The following is a 20,032-nucleotide window of genomic DNA, read 5'->3' as shown; positions in this document are numbered from 1 at the left end:
TGTGGAGTCTGGCGTGCAGCAGCACAGGCCAGTATGCAAGTATACAAAGCTTCATTTAAAGCATACTAATTTTCTAGCTATACCTCTATGCAAAGAGGCAAAATGTGATAAAACCTAAACTGGAATTGCCCCCTGTCCTTTCTCAGTCCCACGTTAAGTCAGAGGAAACGTAACCTGTGAGCCCTGGATCCTTTTGCTGTCCTGACGTACATAGCCCCACGTGTTTTCAGAAGCAGCTTTTGCTTCATTGAGGAAGTTGACGTTGCTACCTTGTGACTAATGAAATTTCAACCAATTCCCCCTTGTTACCACAACTCATCTGCTGATAGGGAATGCTGAAGTGGGGTTTGCCTTTCTGCTCACTGCTCACACTTTACTGGTGACCGCAGCAACATAAAGCATGAGAAAGATGCTCTCTATAATCCTCCCTTACAGTTTATGCAGTTTTGCTTTGGAGAGCTTGGAGCCACCAAATATGAATGTGTGTGTTAGTGCATGCTGCTACTATTAGATGGCCACTGCTCCCATTTTTTTTCCATGTGAAAACTGCAGCATTCCAAGCTAAATCCCATGCAGAGCTAGCTGCTGCTGTGGTTGTATTTCATAGCTCAACTATGCATCGCACTATATAAAAGCAGGTTAGGAACCACAGCTGTTAACAGCCTTAGAAAGAAAGCTTATTGCAGAGCTCTGCTCTGATGCAAGCAGTTCCAGGCAACAATCCTTGCTGAGCATGCAGAAGTACAACTCCTATTAAAGGTGACCAAAAAACATGGACTGGGAAGAACCCTCAACACCAATGGGGAGGAAACCAGCAGCTCCATCTGAAATTGCATGCACCTTTCCCATGTCCCACCATCAGCACTGCACAGCTGGTGCCCAACTCACCTTTCTGCAGCTGGAAGCAGGACACAGTTTCTTAAGTGGTGCAAACCTAAAGAGTATGTGCTAAAAGGTCCAGCCCTCATACCACAACACCAATACACAACCCGCTCTGAATGAAGTGGAACATAATAAGCTTTAACAAGAAACAGCATTTACAAAGCAGATGGAAAAAAAAATGGTTATCTTTCCTTTATGTTAGACCTAGTTAAATGCTGGCAGAAAGCACCTGCTTTGAGCTGGCAGCCAAGCAAGGTCAATGGAGTGCAACTGTGAAGTCTCCTTCAGGAGAGAGGCTCCTTGACAGAGAGAAAAGCACTGCTAACTTTCTTCTTCTACTTTGTCTCTATTTTTGTGCAGTGTACGATAACTATCAAAAGCTTTACAGGAGGTTATTTATTAAGTAGTATCTCTCTTGGTTGTTGTTTTTTTTCCCTTGCCTTTGTCCTGTCCTGGGCCTGCTTAATTACAAACTTAAGGAATGAGCTGTTGAACAGTAATCTTGATTGCTGATTTGTAATTTACCGTTCCATTTATCTACAAAAAATGCTATCAAGCATTTCACAAACCATTTCACGGTTTCACTTCAATGCTGGTAAAGGCGTAGATTCATCACATCTCTGTTTCACCAGTAACCTATAAGAACTATTTGGGGATTGGGAAGAGAAACTGAATTATTAAAAAACCAGTAAGAGCAAGCAAGAGAAGTACTTGTATTGCTTGGTTTCTAATGGCTGGCTGAGCGAGCTGTAAGGTCCTGGAGCACCAAGGTGCTTATAACCCAATGACAGCTGTCTTGCAATAGTAATTGGTTACTGCCCTCCATCCATACACAACTTCTGTGTTTGTTACAAGTCAGGGAGTGGCACCAGCCCCTGCCCAGCGTGCCTTGCTGTCACCACGCATCAGGGGACAATCAGCCATCCATCACTTCCCCTCACCCAACTGCCTCATGACTCTATCACAATGGGCCTTCAAAGCTCAACTGTAAATGCAAATCACTGGATGCAGGACGTCTTTGTCTCAACAGTAGCAGGAACAGCAAACCATAGAAAAGGTTGCATAAGTACCACCCTTTTTATTAATTACAATATCCCTTTTAACAGCTTACCCTGAGCTGTAAGAGCAACAAGCCCTGCCCTGTGCCAGTTGCTGCTGGAGGCTCCCACCTGCTCTGGCTGCCCAGATGCTGTTGACAGACTTCAGTGAAGGGCTCTATGGACAGAGCCTTTATTGTGCAGCAGCAGCACTCATCTGACCAGACCTGGCAGCACAGCTGGTGCAGTGATGGGACTCAAGCAGGCTGAGTGGCTTTGGCCCAGGGCTGGCTGGTGAGCGTGTCAGGGAGACTGTCGTGGTGGCCGCTCCGCTCACTTGCAGGTCCAACAACTATCAGTGCCTCCAACAAGGCTGGCAGGAAGGAAAGGGCCAATCCAGCCAAACGGCAGCAAGAGGTTCCTCCCAGCACAGCTTCCTTCAGTTTCTCACTAATTGTAAATAGAATAGGAAGGGGCACCAGACAGATCTCGCAGTGACTGGATTGGTGACTGCGCAAGCGTGTCCTCTGCCCGGCGCTGGCTGCCCTGCTCAGAGGGACTGCCGGGCAATGGAGCCCTTCATGTGCTCCCAGTTGTTATACAGAGCGTAGAGGCCAGTGAGAGTCAGACCTGCAATGCCCCCTCGTGCTATCCCACGCACTCCACCTGAAAAAGAAGAAAAGCTCATTAACACCGTTCCACGCAATCAGCAGCAACTCCCAAGAAGTTGTTCACATCTACAACATGTGCTTTTTTGAATAACCTTCCAGAAGGGGTGCCTGTGGAACGCCTGAAACCAACAGCTAAGCTCAGGAGTGGTGGTTGATCACCCCAACCCTACTCCTGCTCGTGTAACTTCTGCCACACTTCTGCTAACATAGCACCACGGCTTTAGAAACCACACAGAACAGTTGAAGTAATGATGACTTTTCCAAAGTCCTACTGTTTCTATTTCATCTTTCCTCAGCAGAGGTTTCCAGGCAAACATGACAACCTCTCGCTTTAAGAGCTCCTCCAGTTAGGGTTTCAGATGGGGAATAACGGTCCTGTATGTCCACCACAGTCACTAGATTTGAATGGAAAAAGGGTAGGATGGCAATAAAGGAACAGGAGTGATGTGTGTGTGACCTTGGGAACCAGAGGCTGAAGAGGGCCATCAGACAGAACTTACCACTACTTTTTGGTATACTTTAAACCTTCTGAAAAAAAAAAATAAAATAAACCTTAAAAAAAAAGCAATAACTGTCAAGAACTTCCTAGAGCAATGCGTTGAATAATTTCCTCAATTCCTATATTCTTCAATTTTAAAGTCATTCTGCAATGGCAAAGACTGAGAAGCACAGACAATAAATGATGCATATGTATGTATAAAGCTACTTAGTTGAACCGGAGGATTCTGTAAGTAAAAACACAGTGCAGGTGTGGCCGCTGCCAGTGCATGGCTGGGATGTGGGAGTCAGTGGCACCACAGCCTCACACACCCCACATGAACTGCAATGTGCAGTGGCAGAAGGGGAGGGAGGCATCTGTCCCTCCGCTGTTACTGAACAGCAGAGTAACAGCAGAACGGTTGTGTTCCTCAGGAGCAGGGAGTGCATTGGTCAAGTTCCCAGAATATCCTCTGACCGCAGGGGAACATCTGAGAGTGTGACTCAACACTGGGGAACTTCAGAGTTTGATTCTGCATTGTTCATCGGTGCCAAACTAAGCATGCAAGATAACACACACCATGGTGGCCAGATGCCATGCGCCCACTTGATAAAGTTCCTCAGGCTCGAAAGGAAGCACATCCCAGTAATCAGCGATGATTATTCTTTTCTTTTACCATTAGGGGCCATAAAGCTGTCTCACAGGAGTGCATTTAGGCTTTTTTAGTTGGGCAGGGAGCTGTTGGCTCCAGCTAGGCTGAGACAGCCCTACATGCGCTGCAAGATCAAACAGATTTCACTGGAGCTGTTAAAGCTGTTCGTGCTGCTGGATATGTGCTGCAACCAGGAAGCTGCAGAGCCAACAGCAGAGCTTGGACTCCGTAACAGAGGTCACATCTGGCTGTGGCTTTCTAGAAACTTCACTGCTGGACTTACTGTGATGACTGGGGGGTTTGGATAGAAACTTGCTGAGGTCGCTGCCCTCGCTGCTCCAAGTAGAGCTCTGAGCTCTGAGTAAGAAAAGCCATTTATGCACCTATGTGCCTAAACCAGGAACCCAAAGGCAGACTTGTGGCTTTGGTAGCTCAGCCTGACCTCGCTGCAAAAAAAGCTTCTCAAAGGAAGGGCTCACAGCTGGGTACACAGCCAGGCACACACAGGCGTCCTGCTGCTGGCTGAAAGCCACACGTATACCATGTGCAAAACCTGCAAAAATACCATTTGCTCATTGCTTTTTTGGGAAAAATGAATTAAACATTAGCCTAATATTCTGCTGCTTATATTAAGTAGCAATTCTTTGTGGAAGAAACCTCCAAAAGAAGGCTCCTAACCATGCAGCTCTACAGAGAAGTGCATGAAACATGGCACATCCCCACAGAAAGTGAGGCGGCATGGGGCTGTGACTGCCCCTATAGGCCCTCCCTTAAGCTCCAAGCCCTATTCTCTTCCTTTCACCTTAAAGTCATATTTTCCTTATAGAAGAAAGGTTGGTTGGAGGCTGATGGAGCCTGATTGTGAGGGAGGTCAGGGTTTTATAGGAGAACTCTTTAATGTGCACAGTGGAGCCATCTTCCAGCATCCATACAGGCTTGGTGCTGCTCCTAACAAAAAACAAGCATTAATACTGTCATGTGCTAAGGCCAGTCAGGAGAGGAGGGAAGCCCTACTTAGAAAGCATCAATCCTACAGGCCTGAAGCATTCTGCAGGTCCTGCACAGAATTTAAGGCCCCTTGGACTTTGCCGAAGATGCATCAAGGGAAGTCTGTTTCATGAGCAAGAAATGATGCAGCTGAAAATGAGTGCCTTACTGAGTTAGTTAAAAAAACACCACCAAAGCAGAAACCACATAAAGAACTTTCCTTTCCATAACTGATTTCCATCTGAGTAGAAGCCTCCAGGTCTGTGGCAGACACTGAACAGCACTGCAAAACGCAGCCGAGTTGCCGGGCAGGAAATGTTAAGCCCTCTGAAAAAATCACCTTGTTTCTTAAATAAACAAAAAAATGGAAAAAACCTCTCCCCTCCCATCTCAGCTGTGTTTCCATGATAGCCAAGTTCTCACCCCTCCTCTGTAATCGCCCTCTGCAGCCCTCAGATACCAACTCTGCCTCAACAAACCCTGCTAGAAACGAGACAGCGGGCCTCCCATCCTGTATGCTGGGCTGAGATAAAGGCCCAGCTGACAGACACTTCTGAGAGCAGGTATTTTGAGATCAGACAACTTTCAGGATTGACAGCTGAGAAGCTGCTGTGGGTTTCTGAAAAAGCACCTAATGCTCCCTACGTGACAGTGTGGTTAGTTTGGCTTTAGTTGATGATCCTTTTCACCACAGAGTACTGTCCTTTATCTCTGAAACATTTTACATGCATAGCACACTGTGAGATGACTCACTGTATTCTAACAGCAGATGCAGTGAATTTGACTCAGTAGGGAAAAATGTGACCTACACTGTTCAACATGAGGGCAAAATCTTCCATTTCAGACTTTGCTGCCCGCATTTTCAGAATGTATTCTCAGAGCTCTCATTTCCTGGATGTATAAAACAAGAACATTCTATGGTAACATTAGGGATGCCTTAATTGAAAGCCCAGCCCCACCCATTTATGCCCAACAAAAGAACTAATGATTAGTTTTTCCTCTCCCTCTGATATTCAGAGTGGGAACAGCTTCACTTCCTTCAGGGCCTGTAGGAACAAGGTGTTACTTAAATGACCTAAGGACTCGGTTTTTCACATATACAAGGCAACCTCAGCTTTTTAAGAGAATACTGATGTCTAAATACCTGACAGATATGAAGTTTAAAGTTCAGAAGCAAATCATTTACTTGCTTTTCTCTGAATAAAGCAGTGAATTAAGAGACGCCAGAGCCACAGCTGCAGCAGCCTGCTAGCAGTTTTTTCCCCTGCCTCCCCTCCCCAGACAGAAACCAGGGAAAAAAAACACCTGTCTGGCCTAAAGAAAAATAGATTGAATCCAGAAGGAAGACACCTTTATAGCTCACAACGTAATTAGTGAACCCAAGCACCCTTGGCTCCTACCAGTGTAGTTCACAGAACTGATCTTTAGCTCTAGCGGACTTTACTGCCAGCAGTATATTATTCAGCCCTTCCTAATTCATGGCACACTGGTTTCAAGGGTTGTGTTCTGAGATTTCCAGATGACAAGTACCGCCTTTGGTTATTGCTAGCATCCATTTCTCTTCAAACTATTTTATACTAAATTATGTACCAGCTACTGTGCAAAAGGCAAGAGAAGTTCTATCAGGCTCCTATTGTAAACAAAATTAATTCAGCTTGTCCAAAGAGTTTATTCTTGTTCCTATCTCACCTGCTGTACAGTGGAAATAAGTTATCTAACAAGAAGAACATCTACAGCCTGCGTAATGCTCAGGATAAAGGTTATTGAAGTTTTCTGTTTAGTGAACTCTGTAAGGCTACGGTGAGAAACCACTGCCTGTCACCTGGACTCAGACCAAAGGCCCTCTCAGCTCAGTATCTTTTTCCTAACTGATCAATACTTAGTGCAGAGCAATCCAACATTTCTTTGCTCTACGATGTTAGTATGTGTGCTTTGTAACCTTTCAGGACAAAAACACTCATCTAACAGACCTTAACTTCTGCCTTGGTCTGAATCCAAAGAATAAAGAGTACCTAATCAAAAGGAAAAGCCATCTTTCTAGGCTTAGGAAATCAGACTCCCTTTTAGTCAATCCTGTTCCACTTTCTTAAGCTGCTGCACTTTTATTTCATATGCCACTGACACGGGAACACAAAGGGCTTTCTTTCATCCCTCACACCGAATGTTCTGGATGGAATTTAGGCTGAGAGCTTCAGGTGCAGCTTTCATGAAGTGCAAAGTCTGGTGCAGCAAGTTCATACCGAACATGGCTACTTTCAGGCTAAGTGCTGGTAAGTAACCACAGCATTTTACCAGCAAGAAAGTCAGAGACCGCCTTGGACAAATGGATCTGCAAAAGCATGCTGTCTCCAAGCTCCCCAAGTTAGTTCCACTTTCAAACTCTACTCACAGCACCTGCTGACATAACCCATACAGTGCCAAGATGGATTCTACGCTAACGATCCCCTTCTTGCAGCAAACTAACCTACGTGATTGGATGCAAGGAGGTCTGTCAGAACTCCTGGGGACTTAACTGCTTTAGTCACCTGCAATGGGGAATTCTCAACGAGTAACACCACTTCCAACGAACACAGGACAGCAGAATTGCCACAGTCAGCACTAGCAGATTTTAATATTCTTTTTATCTCCTCACACACAAGCTGTGGGTTAAGGAGTCTTGCACAAACCTGCTTGCAAACTGCTGGCTGTAGGGTGTGGGTGCTGTCAAAGCCTTCTGGCTGCAGGCATTCTGGTAATGATTAACACCTTTGCAAAGACAAACTGTGAACACTGGGACCAGTTTGGGGCAACAAACCTCCAAGAAGTCTTCATACTATTTTGTTTCCTGTCCACCTACACTCTCTCAGCAAAGGCCAAATCACCTCAGTTTCAGAAACAGTCTACAGGAAGGCTTTGTACAATACACAAAAGAGCATTTTTCCAGCACAGCAGGATTGCTGATGTGATTGCTCCATCAGTGCCATCCTTAAAAAGGAACCAGAAAGTCAAAACAAAAATACCTGCCTTACTTTAGACTGTTTCTTCTTAAATGCATTTCTCATCTCTTCACAAAAGAGAAATGATAGGAATGGAAAATGTGAGTGCTTGAACAACACTGTCTCTATCAACTCTGCATCCTCCCTTGTGCATTACAGAATGGACTTGATTTGGGAGGGGGTGTCCCTGGGAGTTTCTGACTGCTGTTGAAATGTTAGGGTTTTCACAGAAATGTTTCAGCTTTCAAATTGCCCCTTTTAATGCCAATACAACATGGCATTCCACGTAACATAAAATGATTACAAGCTTAGAGTACATCACAGACCTGAACTGATCCTTTGCATATGATGTAACAGAGGTATTTCAGGGCTTTTGGACGCATGTATTGGTGTTGGGTAAAGGCATAGCTTTTGAGGGAAGCTTTACCATACTGAATGAGGAAGGGTACTCTGTCTTAAGGGGACAGGAAAGGAAGCGTGGGAGAATAAGCAGGAGGAACAGAGCATGAAAGGAAAAAAGGAAAATATTTAACTTCTTCCAACAGATGTGGCCAACATCTTTTTCACTTCCAGAACTAATCCTTAAAAATAAAGGTCTACTGTGCAGCTCACATTGCCTGTGAAAATGTATTTCTTTTAAGTTTCTGTGCAGGAGGTATAGCAGAAATCCAACACTGTGACGAATACACATTTATTCACTACACTTACCTTTATCAGTGTGACTATGACCTCAACAGATCATAGGTTACAAAAGAAAAGTTCCGCTGTGCTCTGGTAATTTTTTTTTTTAGTGTCAGATGACTGCATGGGACCAAAGTAGACACGCATGGTTGCACTGCACCAAGAAAAGATCACACTGAATGCCAGTTCCATACTTCTGAAAGGCATGGGGGAAACTTCTTCTGGAGTGCAAGATGGCAATCGTGGCAGAATAGAATTCTTACATTTCCTGTAGCCTATCCAGCTGTAGATGGCCATCTAGCAGATTCCTCAGGAAGTCCCAATTAAGTAACTGATTGCAAGAGAGCTATATTCTCTAGCAAGGCTAAGTGCACCAGTTGGCATTTCTAAAACTGCTCCAGCCAATGACTGCTGCTTTTAATTAGTCTAAATCAACGGAAAAATAAGGTATCTCAGGCTGCTTTGTTCCATACATAAAGATGATATTCAAGAACATTTCTAAAACACTGAGGCTCAGCAAAATATGCAAAAGTACAGAGGTTAATTACAGAATTATCTCCTCATACAGGTGAATAATACAGCCTAACTTTTATTGAGGTACATAAAACGCCTGTGGTACCCAGTAACTCTCTAAAAATTATGATCCCCTCCAATTGCTGAGCCTGGAATAATAACTTCTGTGTTAGCAGAAGTCTTGCTGATGAAGTTCAGACCTTCTCTTCTGCAAACAACTCAATATTCACCAGCAAACTCACCTTAAACCCATGCTGCTCTAACATTGCTGGTCTTGATCACTGTGCAAAGATGAGAGTCCTACCACAACAGCTGTACAAACACCCACGTGATAGCTTTACAAATATATTAACTTCTTTCTGCATACTTTAACGATACAAATCCATAAAATCTCAGGTTTAGAAAACAATCATAAGGCTTCTTTAAGTGTTCCATTTGAATTCCTGGTTTTCCTCCTCCTCGGATGTGACTTTTGTTTTTTTTTAATTAACCCCCTTTTGGAAAATAATTTTGTCTTAAACTGTTTAAGACTGTGCCAGATGAATGTTTCGTATATGCTCAGAGAAGGCCACGGTCTCTTCCTATTTTAACATTTCTGTTATTTCTTAACCTTAGAAGCTGACAGCATCATTTTTTTCCTTTTTGGTATAAGTAAACAATTTCAATTAGCTGAAAAAAGATACGCAACTTCACCAGATCTCACAGGTAGCTGAGACATAACCCACAAACTGTTTTTCACACAATTAAGACTGCTGAAGGGAAACTTGCATTTAAAAAGGTAAATAACATTTCCAGCAAAATTAAGCTGCATTCTTTCCAACTTGCAAAGGTCTAACAATAACCATGAGAGCCAAATTATGTTTGTTACATACATATGCCAAATAAACAGCCTAATGCTTACTCAGCTTTACAATGAGATCATCTAAAGAGTACCCAGCTTGTTCTTGGCTGCGCTCTTCAGGTATAGCAGGAATAAAAACAACACTCCCACAAGTCTGCTAGTGGATGCAAGGAAATGGGAATCTCCTTCCACAGTGAAGGAAAGGTTGGAGATGAGAGGTGAGAAATACACAGAACACCCTGACTGCTTCAAGATGAAGCTTATTGCAAGTCACTCATAAGACAGCTGCAACTGCAAAAAGCTATGTTCCAGTTCTATGCCTAATATACCATTTTTATACTCTCAATTATTGGAGCAGGACAGTATTTAGAAAAAGGAGCAAGTCCTAATAACTAGAAGAAAGAATGAGAGGAGAAGTAAAAACATTTTGTCACTCTACCAGTGCTTTTGTATAGCATTCCTGTCAAGGTTCCAGCAGCTATGGTATTCAGGTCATCTTCTGCACCTCGTGTTTTTTCAATGATGACTCCAAAAGCACTGTACAGCAGAGCTGGGAAGGAAGAGTATTAAAAAATTCAAGTTAAAATTCCCACTGTCTAAGACACCACACTCAGAATCAAGGCTCAACGTAACTAGTAAGATTGTGCATAGGTTTTCTATCTTTGGTGTTTATTCCAGCCCTAATAATTTTACAGATGACCTTTCTCTAGCCATAGTTTGGTCATAAAGTAGCATTACTTGTGATATCTGTACTATCTGAAGACATGACAAACAGATGATATGAAGCAGTGGCTGAGGCTTAGGCCTGTTTTGTAGTTCAAATTTGTTTAAAAGCTTTCCAAGATTTAACTTTGTAATGTCAGGCTTTATATTGCCCTCTGGAGATGGCACAAAACTAATCAGCTCAACACTTTCTAGATAACAGACCAAATTGTTGTCCACAAATCACCAAGATTTAATGCCAGTTGTTTAGGTGTAGCATTCAGAACATTTTTCCTGCAAAAATGCTTGGGATTTGACATATACGACTGCTTCATCTCTGCCTCATAGGAGAACTTTGTCCCCAGACTTTGGAGAAGTCTGTCAACTATTCAGAGAAGAGAAATGTGTGAACTTCCAATATGTATGCATATACAGCTTAAACTTTCTGTACAAAGGAGAAGCCCTCCCAAACCCACCCCAAAGAGTCTGATGGTCTAATCACATTTCAGGCTCAGGACAGGAGAGTATGTCACGGGCTTCAAGTGGTGACAACATTGTGTCACTTTCATCTTTCATCTGCTAAGAGTTAAAATCTTTATTTCTGCTACAAGCAGCCATATTAAAGTTGATGAGACAAGCAATAACACCTTTTTCCAGACAGGCAATGGTGGTTTTCACTGTCTTAATTGCATGTTGTATGAACAGTAAGGGGAAGGAAGAGCTACATTCAACACATTCTTTTAAATAAAGATGTTGCTGCCTCCGTTTAGGAACAGAATGACAGAAATTGTCTGTAGCAACAGAAAGAATCTGATACACAGAAATGCTGACAAGTGAAATAAAATGCAAAAATTCTTTAGCTTCTTTCAATGATTTTCTCCAGTACTTAGGATGATGCAGAGCTAATACCAGCCTCCCAGGCATAAAGTTCTGCTTTACTCTGTGACTCATGAAGTCATACTTCGTAACAAAAGAAACAATTTGTTACTGGAACGCACAAACATTTTCTTGAGTAATCTTTCTTCAAACACAGCTGAAAAATCCTGTTAATGTGTCACTTACCTTCGGACCTTGAACTGCAGTGTTCCTGCATCCCATTTTCCAGAAATGTTTTGATTAGAGCTGGAATAGAAAATACCACTCCCCCAGCACCCCCCCACCACCACCACCACACACAAAAAAGAAAAAATCCTAGGCAAATGCTTCCATTTTTGAAAATTGTCATACTCAGTTATTTGGAATCCCATGGTCTCTACATTATGTCTCAAAAGTTGATGACTAAGTTAACTGGCAAGCTAATCTACTCTTCAGAAATAAGACTGAAATAAAATGTAATAAATGCAATTTAGCCTATGCTTTGCATTTTTTAAAAAATTATGATATAAAATACTGTAAGGTTGTAACACTACATAGTTTGTTTTACATACTGATCATTTATCTCCCATTATCACTTCGTGGGGCATTGAGTTCCATCACTGGTCAATTTCAAAACAACATCTTTTCATCATTTCTCCACTTCTCACAGAAATTCCTTACTGTGAGGATGCTGAGCACTGCAACAGGTTGCCCAGTGAGGTTGTGGATGCCCTCTCCCTGGAAGCATTCAAGGCCTGGCTGGATGGAACTGTGAGCAACTTGGGCTAGAGTGAAGCGTCCCTGCCTATAGCAGAGGGTTGGAATCAGATGATCTTACAGGTCCCTTCCAACCCAAACCATTCTATGATTCTATGACCCTCCTTTCAGAGTAACCGTTTATTCTTTTTCTGACTGGGAGGTGGGATGAGAACACCAGCCAAAGAGCTTATATTTTCCAGGACTTCAGTTATTCCATCGACATTCATGAAGTTCCCATACATCGTTTTTCTGAAGCAATTATTTTTTCTGTTTCCCTCACTCAGTTTACAGAAGTTCTCCCATCAGGCTTTTGATAATTTTCTTTGCTCTTTTTCTAATCTGTACTAGTTATAAGCAATGTCTAGACCTGAAGTTGGTATCACATGCAATTTTTCTACCCAAGCTAACACCATAAAACTACAGACTTTTTCAGTGGCTACCACATTTCTTCCGCAGAAACGTTTTCATTTTTGCCTGGAGACAGACATCAGGGAATGGCTCATATAACCAAAATCTCTTTTTAGGTTGTTATTTCTTTCAAAAGGATCCAAATCTTTTTGCCTTAAGTTGTAGAATTAACTAGAATTTCCTAACCATTAAGTATTAACTTTAATTTTTTTGTCTGTTCCTTTTATTCCATAGCTAGATTTCTTGTTTCTCGTGCACTAGGAATACTATTCATTAATTAGAGGCTTCTGACTACTTCCTCTTAAAATTCAATTTTGGCCTTTCTGCTGAAATACTCTCAAATTCCAAAGAAGCAGATGCAATTGTTCCTGGTGGATGTCAAAATGAAAATGTAGAAGGATATTTTCTCCTTGACATAGGTACATACTTATAAATTGTCTTCTCTAAAAATGACAAGTTCACTTACCCAGAGATCCCAGAGTGTTAGCCCATAATGCTCCTTGCCTTGTCACCATATTTAGAATTCTGTAAAGAAGTTAAAAAGATATTAAAAGCTTTAGTGCTCTACGAAGGCTTTACAGTCAGGCATTATTCTAAGCCTGAGAATTAATGCTATTGGATTTATGATAGCAGGTATGAAGTGTTTATACTACACGTTTATTGCTGAAACTGGAATAACTAAAAAAGCCTTCTAAAATAGAACAGTCAGGAAAAGCACACAACCTGGCAATACATAATCTCCTCCATCATGCATATTCCAAAGAGCAGGGCATGCACTCCTAAAGGCAAATATTTATTTCTGCCTAGTCTTAAGAAAATCTGTCTTTCGAGACAGACTCGCGCCATATCAGGATCTGAATCTCTTCCCTTTAAATGACTTCTTAAACCTACTAATTTGTTTGTAACACAGCTTTTCGTATCACTAGCGAGAACGATTGATACAACTGAGTTGTTTTAACTGTAGCATCTCCAAGAAAGCCAGAGTGCTCTTTTAGAAGGTGCAAGCAAAACAGAGATCATGTGTCAGAGAGCATGGTGACACCTAAATGAGTGAGATGGGAATGAAACACAAGTCTGAATAAACTTTTATCAGTGGGAAAGAGGAAATCCTGTATTTCCATTTGTGAAAAGGAGCACACAGCAAAAGTAAGGCACCCTAAATATTTCTGCATGTATGCTTCCGGACTAGTACTGAAGAGCAAAATGAAACCCTTAGCACACTCTCAGGGAAGCACCACGTCACTTCTTCTTGGCATCAGCTGTCACCAGAACGGTGACAACAGCCAGAAGAGATGACTGATTTTTATCTCCCAGCAGTGTAACACCGCCACAGGCACAGTATTGCCCTGGACAGCTGACTACCACTGGAGCTGAGTTCATCACTTAACGCAGTGAAAATGTTACACGTTGTATTCCTTCTCATTTGAGTTCATTTGAATTCATTTCTTACTACTTTTCCTCTTTCCTAACTAGGAGAGGAAGAGAGGCTATTTCTGAGCATGGTTATATAATAAACTTCATTTTGAAGTGAGGAAAACACCGAAGAGACTAGGGTATTGACAGTCTCCTTCTCAAATCAAACCCCAGCCCCATTTTGTCAACATTCCATCAAGTCAGAACTGATGAGAAAATTATTATTTTAACACATGAAATACCACAAGATATCTGAAGGCAAATAGCAGCAAAATTCGTATTTTAAAAAGTGTATATTCAGGATGAATTTAAAGGAGATATAGATAAACATTTCTCTTCCTTGCCTTTGATTAGGAAAAGGCCGAAACTAATACATTAATTCAAGGTGATGACGATCCTCAACATGCCTTTTCCCTTGGAGGGCAAGGATAACGGAGCAGCAGCGTGTGCAATGACTGCCACCTGCTGGGCTGGACCCATCAAAATCTGCATGAAAACATGTATTTGTCTAAGCTCATTATGAATGCATAAAGTACAATTTTGTTCATCTATGGAAGAGTCGTAATTCTCATGGGAAGTATTCTGGTTTTATCTTTTACACTACAAATGGTAAAGAAGGGGATGGAAAATACAGAAACTGTTTTAAAAGGAGAAGAGTCTGTACAAACTGGACTGTGAAATAACAGCACATCGCTTCTATAAAATTCCCTTTTTCCAAAGTAGTTCAGAAGAATGAAAATAGTCTCCCTCAGTTATTTCGCTCTTCTGGTTTGCGATGTCTCCTTCAAAGGCACTTATGTTCTCTTATAGTGGTGTCTAAACTATCAAAAATTATGTAAGTGTACTGCATCCTTTCAAACAACGAGATAAGGTATCAGCTTGGGAATGCTGGGGATACTCATAGATGCTGTAATCCAGAAAATCTTATACTTTGTGTAGGGGAACTGTTAGGTCATGACTTGAACTAGTGATTGAGCACCTGGTGAAGGGGTGTTGCTGTCCTGGGAAGTATAGGCAAATTGTTTCCACCTGTGCTCCCCACTTGACCAGAAGGGGTGGACTCAGAGTGGAGCCACTCTGGGCTCATATAAGAGCCAGCCACTAAATGGAGGGCATCTTTTTGGTCTAGGCTGGTTCCTAAGGAGAAGTACTGCACAGCCAGAGAGCCCCTTCACCAGCTGAGTGAGTTGTGCTCTTTTTCAATACAACTATTAGACAACTATTAGTTTACCTGCAACTACTTTGCCTGCTATTGCCAACAGTCTGTCAGAAGCAATTTTGCTTCTTGGTGAGCAAAATATTTGGTGTAATTAGCAGAATTCTGGGTAAAGCATCTACAACTCAAAGACAGAAATGGTATTCTAAAGGCTGCTCTAAAGACTGGTTAACCTGTCCCTTCAGTGGTGGATTAGATGACATCATGAGATGCTGAGTGTTTTAAATGAGAAATGCAGAGATGGTCAACCCAGTGTCCTGTTTATATTACAGACATCTTGGGTCTTCCTTTTTAGAATCCACATTAGGGGAGTGATGCATGCTTGAAACCCCAAGTTAGGATGCTGTATAATCTTCTGCTCCCTGCCCCTGAAGACCTTGTGCCAGGGACCCATGAGGTAAAGTGGCCTTGAAAGATGCAGATAAGACCAGCTTGGCTTGCTTGTACTGCAGAGGAGGTTACTAGAAGAGGGGGGAATCAGTAACTTTGCAAGTAATTGGTACATGTATCCCAGAAATTATAATCCAAATCCCGATTTTCATTGTGAAGGGAACGCAGATAGTGTTGCTTTAGCAGGTCAGAACAACCCCAGTTCTGGTGCCTGACATAATCACCTAACCATCAATATTGGGCAGAAAAAAGCGAAGTATAAATGACTTCAGCATGTCCCTGTTCTGGCAGAAATACTGGCCCAGGACTGTAATATGGCACATATTTTACCTTGGAGGATGGACTTTGCTTGTTCTGGTACTGGTGAAGTAGTTGTTTTACTCTCCCTGAGATGTATGACCTGTAAGACCCCAGGAGGAGCAATGCCGCTCAACTGTGACGTGCTCTAATGTCATTGAAGAGTCCTAGTAATGTTCTCTTCAATAGCATCTGGTAGTGGACTTTATTGAAGAAAAGAACACCTGGACACTTGGAAAAATCACACAACGTGTATGATTCTGCAACAGCTACAAACCTCATGTGTGTGATCCTGCAACAACTATGAAGCCTGCTTGCACAAGTGAATCTCTTTACTGACTTATGCCCATTCCAGGTGGGAATTATTGACTGTATAAATTATGATCCCAATACATGAGCTTATCTCCAAATGCACCTGTAGGGGAACTGTTAGGTCATGGCCTGAGCTGATGATTGAGCACCTGGTGAAGGGGTGTGGCTGGCCCATGGAGCACAGCTGCAGACAATTTACCTGTGCTTCTCACATGACTGCAAGGGGTGTACTGTGGGTCCACTTCCTTGGGCTCATTTAAGAGCCAGCCTCTGCAGGGAGAACCTCTCCTAGACAATAGCTGCTTCCTTGAAAGGAGTGTTCCACAGCCAGAGATCCTCATCACCAGTTGGGTGAGTCAAACATTTTTTCCTGCATATGACTATTGGTATTCCCCAATAATACTTTGCTGGGTATTGCAAAGAACTTGTCAGAAGCAATTTTGCTGCTTTGTAGGGCCCCAGTCACTGTTCATGATGTGAAAGGGTAGGATGTAGGCAAACTGGTAGGTCAAGGTTTGAACTGGAGATTGAGTACCTGGTGAAGGGCTGTAGCTGCCCAGGGAGCACAGGCAAATTGTGCACACCTGTGTTCCCCATGCCACCTGGGCTCATGTAAGGGCCAGCCACTGTACAGAGAGCACCTCTTGGGCTTAAGCTGGTTTCTAAGAAGTGCTACATAACCAGAGATCCCCTTCACCAGTCGAATGAGTACCATTCTTTTTCTATATGGTTATTAAACTACCTGCAAATACTTTGCCTGGTATTGCCAAGAATATGTCAGAAGTCATTTTGCTTCTTGGTGAGCAGAACATCATACAATGCTTGCTCAGCAGCATGCAAATCCAAGCAAGCACATCTTCTGCTTTCTAATTTCCTTCCAGTTCTGATAAGTTCAGGAATGCAGAGAGAACTTGCTCTCAGATAAGTAAGGGAAAAAAAACAGCTCTAAACAAATTGCTTCTTTCGGGAATACTTCAACAAATACAATCACTGCCTTGACTTTGAAATAAATTTCTATAAATAATAAAGCTGTAACTTAGTCTCTCAGATATTTAAGAGAAGTCAGAAGACATAATTGTCACTAAATGAAAAATGAAGGTATTGAACCGAACATCTTTAATCTAAAAACACCTCATAACTCAATGTTGACAAATTTGGACTCCAATTCGTCTCTACTAAAGACACAGATACATTTAGTTTTGCAGTATGTTTGGAGCTAATTTTGTTCTATCCTGAAAAAAACTTGTTACTAAGCTGAACTTCTGCAGTCAAGCACTTACTGTACATTTCTAGGTTTTGACCATGCCATGTTCTGAGTCTCCTTCAAGCCAAGTCGCAAGCCATTCAGCGCACCAAATGCTGCCCCTGGTTAGCAGGAAGAAGAACAAACACTAGAAGTAGGCACTGAGAAAACTCAAAGTGTACAGCCTGTAGTTAAATAGCTGTTTATATAAGACTACAGGTAAAGGCTGTTGTAAAAGCAGGAAAAAGTGAAAATATGACACCTACCTGTCATACAACATCCTCCAATGGTGAAAAAGGCTAGCTCAAATCTGCCCCGAGTTTTGTTGGCTCCTGTGGGTAGGATAAACTCATCTGTATCCTGGAGGGAAAAAAAAAAAAGCACAAATTTAAATCAGATACACTTGGAAGATACAAAATGTAGACCACACTTGCTTCTTTAAACCATGCAGTGAATTAAAGCAAGAACAGATGTAAGCAGTGTTTCTGGATATGTTACCTACAGCAGTTTTATATGGAATATAGTTGTATATTTCAATAAGAATGGAAAAATACTTCAAAACCATTAAATGATTTGGGTGCTTTTTGTTTTCCAACTATCCTAATTCTCTATAAATAATACCAAGCAGCCAATCACAGAATGGCTTGGGTTGGAATGATCATGAATCTCCAACCCCCCTGCCACATGCAGGACCACCAACCTCCCCATTTAATACTAGACCAGGCTGCCCAGGGCCCCATCCAATCTGGCCTTGAACACCTCTAGGGACTGGTAGGCTGTTCCAGCACCTCACCACTTTCATAGCAAAGAAACCAAGCCAAGGAATCTTATTATGTGGTCTTAGCAACTATTTTTTCTGTATCCTTAAGGAGGCCACAAGAGACCTGCTGTCATTTAAAGGTTTTTTTTTTTTTTTTCAGGTTGTGTAGTGCTGTTCCTCGCTGAGCAACCTATACAGATGTAGAAATGCATTAAGGTTTCCCACTACTTTGATGCTAATGGAAGTTCTGTGTGTATTAAGTATTTTGCTGCACTCAAGCGACCAATCCTTAAGATGTGGGGAGAGGAGGAACATGGAATGCATTCGAAATAGCGATGTCATGCATAAAAAATGTGAGGCTGGTAGTTTTTACAGTTGTATGCCCTTATCCCACAGAAGCTGACTTGTATTCTTATAAGTCAGATAAATTTGAAAAGATGATGAGCTAGAGAAACCTGCTGAAAAGCAGCACATGGTAGAGGTAAGGTCAGCCAAAGCACTTTAACTTTTTATTATGAGACACTGAAAAGATGCATAAGATTCTCAACAAAAATGCCGACTTTCCCAGGGAGGACTATTCACTCCATGTTCAGAAAGTATATGAATGCTCTTTAAATACAAGGTTACTTTGGAGGGTATTTTGGGAAGAGGTTTAAGTAACTACTTAATATTTTCGAATACTCAGCGACAGCAGGCAAGATAACTGTGCCAGGGAATCCACTTAGGCAGAGGCATATCCCTTGTTTCCTACAATTATAGGCTTGTTGTGTTGTAACCTTAACTGCAGCAGCACAGAGTGAAAGAGGAACAGAAACAGCAGCTCCTTAACTTTGTTCAGAGCTTTCCACTTTTGCACCATGAATCAAAAGCACACATTAGTAGATGCTATATGTCTGGTGACCTTCAGCACTACTTCTGCAAGGTGTAATGATCACAGACAATATAAGCCATATATAAATAAAGGAAAAAAATAGCATGCGTCCTTACTGGATTAACTTGAATCTTTTCACTCTTTTGTTTATACTAGTGGAAAAGCATTACAGAGTTTTAATTAATTTGTTTTTCTTACAACGTAGTGGTCTATGATGTTAGCTAACATGAAGATGTGTTAGGAAACAAGCATGCTAGCCATTCCTGACAGACGTGGGGGATGTGCCAAGTGCCCAGATGTGAGAGAGCTGGCCATGTGCCTGGTGGTAGGGAAAGGAGGCATAAGAACTCCTTCCACTACTGGCACATGGACACAGTATCCTTGCTGATTTTGGAACTGGTTTCGTAACAGAAACCATTGCACTGTGCGCTCGTATCAGACTTGGAACTGACCCCCATTTGCCACGTGGGGGCCGTAGGCACTACACTGCCCTGCGGGGATTCTGAGGCCTTGCAGCACGGCCACAAGATCCTCAATGCAAAGAAACAAGCGTCCATCTCACCTGTACGAGGTACTTGGGGTCCAAGCTCAAATACGGTGACAGAGGGCTCATTCCCGTTACTGGGGACAAAGACAAAAAGACCGCGATGACACAGCTGCGTGCGGCGGCCCCACACGTAGGGAGCTAACGGAACGGCCCTCGTTCGCGGGCGCAGCGACGAGCATCGAGCCTAGGGGCGGCCGCAGAGCGGCACGAAGCAGGTACCGCTGACCTCACCGCGGGCCCGGCGCTTCGCCGGCCGCGTCCCCGCCCCAGCCCCGCCACGTTGTCCCGGCAGCGCCCCCCGCCCGGCCCTCTTCGTCGCCGGCCGCTACTCACGCGGCACCCCGGCCAGGTCGGCGTGCGAATACCCGGCCCCGCCGGTGCCGAAGAGGCCGCCGAGGCCGCTGCCCTTGCTGGTGCTGTTGCCGCCGCCCTCCATGGCGCCTCCGCGCCCGCCGCCTCGACCTCCGCGCTGCCGTAAAGCGACGGTGGCGCCGTAGTGAAGAGGCGCGGTCGTGAAGCGGCGCCCTCGCTGCTTTCCGGCG

The 20,032-nt window shown here is 43.0% G+C and overlaps 1 protein-coding gene and 1 non-coding gene across 2 annotated transcripts; both read right to left on the bottom strand.

The window, feature by feature from the left end:
• Positions 1-1,940: 1,940 nt before the first annotated feature.
• Positions 1,941-19,992, bottom strand: TIMM23B (translocase of inner mitochondrial membrane 23 homolog B). Its single transcript, XM_085229853.1, has 7 exons — positions 19,824-19,992; positions 19,506-19,564; positions 17,579-17,672; positions 17,350-17,434; positions 12,908-12,966; positions 10,157-10,267; positions 1,941-2,585 (listed from the first exon to the last, which is right to left on the bottom strand). The coding sequence occupies exons 1-7, from the start codon at positions 19,924-19,926 to the stop codon at positions 2,470-2,472; spliced, it is 627 nt and encodes a 208-aa protein (XP_085085979.1). The 5' UTR covers positions 19,927-19,992; the 3' UTR covers positions 1,941-2,469.
• LOC116216917 (small nucleolar RNA SNORA74) lies at positions 13,611-13,810 on the bottom strand. The gene has a single exon (XR_004160588.1). It is a non-coding gene; the product is annotated as a small nucleolar RNA SNORA74 (small nucleolar RNA).
• Positions 19,993-20,032: the final 40 nt, after the last annotated feature.

Source organism: Meleagris gallopavo, chromosome 8, assembly GCF_905368555.1.
Source record: "Meleagris gallopavo chromosome 8, MGAL_WU_HG_1.1, whole genome shotgun sequence".
In the NCBI taxonomy this organism is placed as follows: domain Eukaryota; kingdom Metazoa; phylum Chordata; class Aves; order Galliformes; family Phasianidae; genus Meleagris; species Meleagris gallopavo.
The sequence above is the reverse complement of the archived record's forward strand: the minus strand, read 5'-3'. Positions and strand labels throughout refer to the sequence as shown.

Coding starts and splice junctions, on each gene's coding strand:
- TIMM23B (XM_085229853.1), bottom strand. CDS start 19,926: ATGGAGGGCGGCGGCAACAGCACCAGCAAGGGCAGCGGCCTCGGCGGC. Junction 19,565..19,823: donor CGACCTGGCCGGGGTGCCGC/GTGAGTAGCGGC, acceptor CTTTGTCCCCAG/TAACGGGAATGAGCCCTCTG. Junction 10,268..12,907: donor TAACACTCTGGGATCTCTGG/GTAAGTGAACTT, acceptor CTTCCTTCCCAG/CTCTGCTGTACAGTGCTTTT.